General features: G+C 56.4%; 1 protein-coding gene across 1 annotated transcript in view; it reads right to left on the reverse strand.

Moving 5' to 3' along the window:
• Positions 1 to 3,971, reverse strand: part of GUITHDRAFT_138302 (hypothetical protein) — a gene marked incomplete at both ends in the record, with an annotated part of 4,364 nt that extends 393 nt beyond the window's left edge. Inside the window, 12 exons of the mRNA XM_005833095.1 lie at positions 240 to 303; positions 466 to 510; positions 731 to 814; positions 878 to 959; positions 1,313 to 1,501; positions 1,745 to 1,790; positions 1,855 to 1,956; positions 2,145 to 2,222; positions 2,468 to 2,662; positions 2,824 to 3,045; positions 3,094 to 3,309; positions 3,441 to 3,971. Coding sequence (XP_005833152.1) covers positions 240 to 303; positions 466 to 510; positions 731 to 814; positions 878 to 959; positions 1,313 to 1,501; positions 1,745 to 1,790; positions 1,855 to 1,956; positions 2,145 to 2,222; positions 2,468 to 2,662; positions 2,824 to 3,045; positions 3,094 to 3,309; positions 3,441 to 3,971 — 1,854 coding nt within the window. The remainder of the gene's footprint in view (positions 1 to 239; positions 304 to 465; positions 511 to 730; positions 815 to 877; positions 960 to 1,312; positions 1,502 to 1,744; positions 1,791 to 1,854; positions 1,957 to 2,144; positions 2,223 to 2,467; positions 2,663 to 2,823; positions 3,046 to 3,093; positions 3,310 to 3,440) is intronic.
• Between the last annotated feature and the right edge of the window lie 3,230 nt (positions 3,972 to 7,201).

Raw genomic sequence — 7,201 nt, forward strand, 5'->3', positions numbered from 1 at the left:
TATGAAATAAGTTAAGAGAAAGGTTTGTGATCCATGAAGCTAAAGAATGTCTTTAAGGGCTCAGGCTCATCGCTTCCCTCGTCACGTCTCTCCTCCTCCTCCTCCTCCTCCTCCTCCTCCTCCTCCTCCTCCTCCTCCTCCTCCTCCTGCCCCTGCTCCTGCTCCTCCTCTTCCCTCCTCTTCCTTCGGCTTTCCCTCTTCCTCCTCTCCCGCCTTATCCTCCTGTGATGCTGCCGCACCTCAACATGCCTGCCTGCAGGGAGAGCGGCTCTCATGGCCAAGTAAGCAAGATGCAACCCTCCTCTGCGCAGCAGATCGGTCAGAAGACACAGCAGCATTAAGTAGCGCGTCAGGAAGAGGAGGAAGAGAAGGACGAGGTGAAGGAGGAGGCAGGAGGAGGCAGGAGCAGGTAGCCTGGGAGGTGGTAAGAGGAGGAAGGAGGTGGTGTTTGGAGGAGGAGGATACCGATCAGCGATGTCCTCTTCCAGTGTCTGGTTGCTGTGGACATGCCTGAAGGACCATGATGGGTCAGATTTGCAGCAGGTGACAGAGAGGAGGAGAAGAGAGTGACTTGTAAGGATTAAACGAGATCCGAGCATCCTCTTCCTCGTCCTCGTCCTCCTCCTCCTCCTCCTCATCGTCACATCATCACCATCATCATTACATCATCATCATCATCATCTCCATCCCCATCATCATCATCTTTATATCATCAGCGCAGAAAACCAACCTTCCAGCACTCGTGTACGTGTGATAGTATCTCCCTATGCAATCTGCTCTCTTCTTGTAGCTCCTGATCGTCGAGTTGTCCCACCTGTTCGCCCCATCGACGTCAGATTTCACCACGTGACATCATCAGCCCCCAGCTGTTTCCCACCAGCTTCTCAGCTCGAAGTTGGGGCCGAAAAGTCTCCCGACGTTGTCGAACCCGTGGGACATTTCATGCCCCACAAGACCCCCTGCACCATCGCTCACTGACCTAACACGTCCTCTCTCGCCCTCCTCGCCCTCCTCGTCCTCTTCCCTCGTCCTCGTCCTCGTCCTCGTCCTCCTCCCTCGTCCTCGTCCTCGTCCTCCTCCCTCGTCCTCGTCCTTGTCCTCGTCCTCGTCCTCGTCCTCGTCCTCGTCCTCGTCCTCCTCCCTCGTCCTCGTCCTCGTCCTCCTCCCTCGTCCTCGTCCTCGTCCTCGTCCTCCCCTGGCCTAATTTCCTCTTGTTTCCATGTCCAGCCCCTCCTCCCTTCCTCCTCATTTGCCATCCCCCCTGCTCCTCTTTCTTTCTCTTTCACTTTCTCGTCCTCGTCCTCCGTCTCACCAAGGGATCCCAAATCGTAGGGAGAGAAGGGAGAACTCGCGTGTCCCCCAGCAGCGATGAAGGGAAACTGGCGGGAGGGAGTTGAGAAGGGAGAGAGTTCGCAAGGGCTGACCTGAAGGAGGGCAGAGGGGACGAAGAGCGAGTTGGTGTGGATGTTGTAGAAGGCGTTGACGGACATCGGGCCGAGGTCTGAGAACAGGAGGTTAGTGAACAGGTGAGAAGAGGAGGAGAGGAGAGGAGAGGAGAGGAGAGGAGAGGAGAGGAGAGGAGAGGAGAGGAGAGGAGAGGAGAGGAAGAGAGGAGAGGAGAGGAGAGGAGAGGAGAGGAAAGGGGAGGGGAGGGGAGGAGAGGAGAGGCGAGAAGAGGCGAGGAGAGGAGGTTGAGAATGAGAGAAAAGCAGAGTGCTCTCCAATCACTGCCTCCACGTCTCACCAGTCCCCCAGTCTCTCCTCCCCTTGACAGTAGCGAGCTTCGTGATCTGTCAGGACGAGGACGCGTCTCAGAGCGGGAGAGGGTCAACGCGCCTTCGGGGCTGACCGCACCTGGTCGGTGACGACTTTCTTGGCTATGTTGACAGAGTTCTGAAACCACCTCTGATGATGTACGACGAAGCCAAGGGGTTCAACGTTCCGAGGTCCTCCTACCTGCAGATGTCCTGAGGAGGAGAGGAGGGAGGCAGGGAGGGAGGGTAGAGGGAAGTAGCGAGGAGGGAGAGAGGGAGGGAGGAGAGAGAGAGGCAAGGGAAAGGAAAGGAAGGGGAGGTATGCTGATGCTGATGCTGATGCTGATGCTGATGCTGATGCTGATCGAGGTTTCGATTCTTTTTTCTCACCTCCACGTCCATGTCCGCCAACTTGACCAGAGCGACTCGCTTGCTGCTCTCCGACATCCACGAGGATCGTCGGATGACCTGTGAAACCACCGCCAGGGGGTCAACAAGGAAAGCACACCGAGGCCCTGAAGAAAACAGCGGTGAAGCAGTTGAGAGGTTGAAGGGGAGGAGAGCGAGCGAGGGGGATTGAACCGAAGAGAGCAAGATCGAAGTGGGGTGAAGGAGAGGAGGAGGAGGAGGAGGAGGAGGGGCAGAAGGAATGGGGGATGGGAGTGGTTGCGGTGATGGGAGGCATCAACTTCCAAGCAGCTGTCCATTGCTACCTTTGCGAACTCCTGCTTCAGCTTGCCGATCATCCTCTCCGCTCTCGCTGCCACGTCATCACGACCAGCATGCTGCTGGTAAGTTTGCCCGATGACGTCCGGCACGAACAAGTTCAAGGTATGGAGGCAAATGCGCCACCTCGGTGGATCAGCTTTGACGCCATACAATCGCTTCCGAAACTCAAGGTCTGCAACCTGAGCCAGGACTAAATCCAAGCAGGCAAACCACTCCTTCCTCCCCTCCTGCTCCCTACCTCCTCCCTGTGCTCTACTCCCCCCCCCCGGGGGCTTCCCCCGCTTCCCCCCCTCCCATTCTATCATTTCCCTCCGTTCCCCCCTCTTCCTGTTTCCTTCACTTCTCCCTCCCCTTCCACTCCTTCCCTCCCGCCACTCCCTCGCTCCTCCTCCTCGTCTTCTGTGCGAAAGTTTCTTGCCCACACCTGAAACGGATGTCCGAGATGCCCGACGAGGTTGTCTAGCAGCTTCCACTTAAGGTACCACCGCCAGTAAGTCTTGTCTTTCCGTCCTATCAGCCCGCACAGCCGTTGAAAGAAAGGAACATCCACTACCCTCACCATCTGCCGGCTGGTCAACACCACCCGTTCCCGCTAGAGTCTCCTTCTTACCTTGTCGTCTGACTGCAGCAGATGCTTGTCGACCCCGAGCAGTTCGAAGAAGAGGGACCAATCGAGCCCATGCTTCACTTGCATGCCCTTCACCACCTGCTTGAAGGAGAGTGGGGGGAGAGAGTTTGCTGTTCGCTCGTCAGCGTGCGACAAGAACATCCTTGCCAGCTCGGTCTCAACGTCCAGGATGCTCGCTGCTGCCTCGCTGCTCTCTTGCTGCGAGTAGCCGAGGAGCAGGAACACCTGACGAGCGAAGGTCCTCAGAGCCGATCGCTTGCCCGCGTTCCACTCGAGTAGGTAGAAGTTGTGGTCGGCGAGCGTCAGCCCCCCTGCTGCATGTACATCACCCTCTTCAGCGAGTCCACGTCTGCCCCAACGTCCCAGAAGAAGAAAGCTTTCGAGTTCAGCCGGTGAATCATGGCAACCACCTCCACCAACGGTCGATCGCCCTGCTGGGCCAGGGCTGCGTCAACCCTCGTAAGATATGGCAGGACTGGCCGGATCCCCTGAGCATCGATGGACTCAGTATCCAGACATGATCGGAAGAGCTTCCCGGCATCGCCTCCTCCATGTCCCATCATCAGAGAGCGCATCATCTGCGCGTCTCGTTCCTTGACGCCATCGAAGGTGTAGTACCATTGATCGTGATCGCTTGGAAGCTCTTTCTTCAGGAAACCTCCACAAGCATACTGGTAGAAGTCCTCACATGGAGATGTGCTTGTATCCATGAGTTTCGATCGATCCTCCTGGCCTGTCATCTCCTTCCCCGCCAACTTCTGGCCTCTCCTCCACCCCAGAGGATTCCACCCCGACCATCCCAAGGTAGGGATCAGAACAGCGATCCCAACCAGGAAGAGACAAGAGAGACACAGGAGCATGCGTCGACTTTGTCCTCGCCTCTTCCTCCTAATCCCTCCATCCACCATCGCTCCCTCCTCCTCCTCCTCCTCCCCCACCCTCCCTCCCTTTCCGCTGTCTAGCAGCGGGTCGCTCTCCCTCATTGTCGGGCGGAGCCACAACCACCCCTACCCTCCTGAATCCCTTCCATCTACCCCCTCATACACAGCATTTCATAAATTATGATATTTCGGGTTGATATCGTATAAACATTGATAAATTATATATAATTTTGTATATTTCTGTATATTAGAGCAGATCGAACGTTTGAAAATGGAGGAAGCCGGGGATGGGTAGCGCAAGGAGGAGGAGAGAGAGAGGAGGAGGAGAGCGAGGAGGATGGACACAAAGAGGACAGGAAAGTAGAGAGGACATGAAACATACAGGCAAGAGCCTTGTAGATTCCAGAGGCTGCTAGCATGTCCAGATTTTTGAAATATCGCGACTCGGAGAAGGTTGATGCAGAAAAATGTTGCGATGCAGGACAGCAGAACATGTTAAGGAGTGATGAAGTAAAGAAAGTGATTTTGAATAGTATGACAGAAAACTAGCATGGGATATATCACCACATGGGCTGGCACAGAAGTGAGAACTAGTGCAATGAATAGGAAAAAGCAAAGCAAATTCACTCTCAGACGAAGGGAAACGAAGTTGGAGATGTTGTTTCTGCTCACAATCTGATTTTTTTCCGTTTTTGCAGTCTCTCAGATGATCCTTGCCATGCACGCGGCATCCTTGTCCTAGAATCATCTCTGCGAAATGGTTGCTAGGACCTCAGGGGAGGCTGTCAGTGACAAGGAGAAGGAGTACAAGGCTCTTACGATGCACCTGCTGGATATGAGCGAGGAGCTCGAGAAGATGGGAGGAGGCGACACCAGGATCTGCCCCCTCAAGGTTGTTGTGCGCGTCCGGCCAGGGAGAGGGGGGAGGAGGGCAGTGCAGACAGAAGGGAGCGAGGTGAGGGTGCTGGAGGGGAAGGGGAAGGAGGGAGACGGGACGACATGCCGCACGTACAAGATGACAGCAGCGCTACCTGCCAACTCCAGCCAGAAGGAGTGCTTCCAAGCCACTGCTCTCGTCGCTCTCAACTCCTTATGGGACGGTTTCAACGCATCCGTTGTTGCTGTGGGGCAGACAGGGACGGGGAAGACCTACAGCTTGTACGGGGATGAGGACGAGAACCTCTCCCTCCTCACTCTCAAGACTCTCTTCGAGAGGATCAGGCAGAGCCACGAGCCCAACGACTTCATAGTGATGTTGTCTTTGTGGGAGGTCGGTGTCAGCGATGCGAACGATCTGCTTGCTCCTCAGAAGCAGCAGGATGATCGGGGAGGAGGAGCAGGAGACAAGTCGTTCACTTGTGTCGAGGTTGAGTCCCTCTCCGATGCCATGCAAGTGCTGGAGTACGGTCATTCCCGCAGCTCGAACTGGATTGAGGATGATGAGAAGACCATGTTCGTGCCGACATCGAACAGATGCCATTCCTTCATGAGGATCACCCTCTATGACAAGAGGAAGCGAAGGATAAGCTCCCTGCACCTGATCGACCTCGTTGGTTATGTCCCGCTGAATGGAGCTCGAACAGCTGGTAGGTTTGGATCAAGACTACCAATCTGCCTGACTGGGAAAGCCCGTCTCGTTCCAACCCACCACCCCCGCTCTCCCTGATTCCTTCATTCTTCCCTTCAGTCGTCTTGTCACTGCGTTTATCTGACTGACTGATCGCCCGTGCAGAAGTGGCTTTCAACAAGAAGCAAGTCTACGACCGAGAAAGGAGAATGATGAGTCAACAGCTCATTTCTTTCAATCGCCTGCTAGGTCAGAGTCTGGTGCCTCCTCCTGCCATTCCCTCCGCTCTCCCCATCCCCTCCCTCCCTAATCCCTCCCTCCCTCCCCTTTCCTTTCTTCCTGTCCCTCTTGCTCCTCCCTTCTTCTCTCCCCCCACCTGCCTCCACTGTCACTGCATCCTGTGTCCTGACGACTAGAGCAGCTGAGATCTCGTCGAAGCACGAGAGGAGCGGATGCTCCATCAGCACTGTAGGAAGCGACTCGTGGGTCTCCTCTTCCAGAGACTCGAGGCTGACGCAGGCGATGTCTCCCCTCCTCGCAGGGAACAACCAGACGATCATCCTCTGTACCATCTCGCCCGATGCTGAGGATCAGCTCGACACGCTCAACTCGCTGCGGTGCTGCCATCGTGCTCTCTGCATCAGCAACGCGTGCCATCGCATCCTCAACATTGACGCTGGCGACTTCTCCTCCCTCCCCTCCTCGGAGATTCTTGGAGCTGCTCTCGGGGGGACCAGGGGGCATCACGTGGGGAGGGGAGGGAGTAGAAAGCAGCCTGTTGGAGGATCGATGCATCAGAAGGTGGCGGAGCTTGAAGATGAAGTCTACCATGCAAGACTTGAGCTCAGCTCGTCAGACAGGAGGAAGGCGATGCCGGAAGAGAGGAGGAGCGTAGAGGAGAGGAGGAGCATGGAGGAGAGGAACAGGAGGAGAGGAAACAGGAGGAGAGGAAACAGGAGGAGGATCTGAGGAGGAGGATGGGTGAGCACAAGGCACGAGTGAGGTTCGATCACCGCCAAGTTCCGCAGCGGAGGAAGGAGGGAGGGCCCGATGACAAGGCCTGGCAGGAGGCGTACAGGGAGATCTCGTCCATCGACGAGAGCATCCGGAGGAGACATGCAGGACACGAGGAAGAGGATGCGCGAGCCAGCGACGGGTGGAAGAAGCAGAGCCAGCGTAGGAGCCCAGCTCAACACAACCAGGCACATGGGATGAGGCACGAGGAGGAGGCGAGGAAGGGGCCAGGAGAAAAGTACGCGAGGGACGATGACGAGGCGTACGAGATCGAGGAGGAGGATTTTGACGAGGAGGTGGATGAATTGGAGAAGTCTCCAGACGACCTCAGGAACGAGTTCCACCATGTGCTGGACAGAATGAGGAGCATGGACTTCCAGGAGGATGGAGCGCGCAGTTACTCCCCCATCCAGATGGAGGGGGAGGAGGAGGAGGAGGAGGAGGGAGGATGGGTCTTCCATGACAGGGAGGAGGCAGGGCGGCACCAGCATCAGGACGTGAGGGACAACATGCAGCGGGAGGACATCGACCACCAGTACGCAGAGATCGTGCAGAGGATCGCGAAGCAGGCGAACTTCTCGTCCCTCGACGACGAGCAGGAGGTCCGAGATAGGGAGGAGTTCATCAC

The sequence above is a fragment of the Guillardia theta genome, assembly GCF_000315625.1.
Source record: "Guillardia theta CCMP2712 unplaced genomic scaffold GUITHscaffold_31, whole genome shotgun sequence".
NCBI classification, from domain to species: Eukaryota; class Cryptophyceae; order Pyrenomonadales; family Geminigeraceae; genus Guillardia; species Guillardia theta.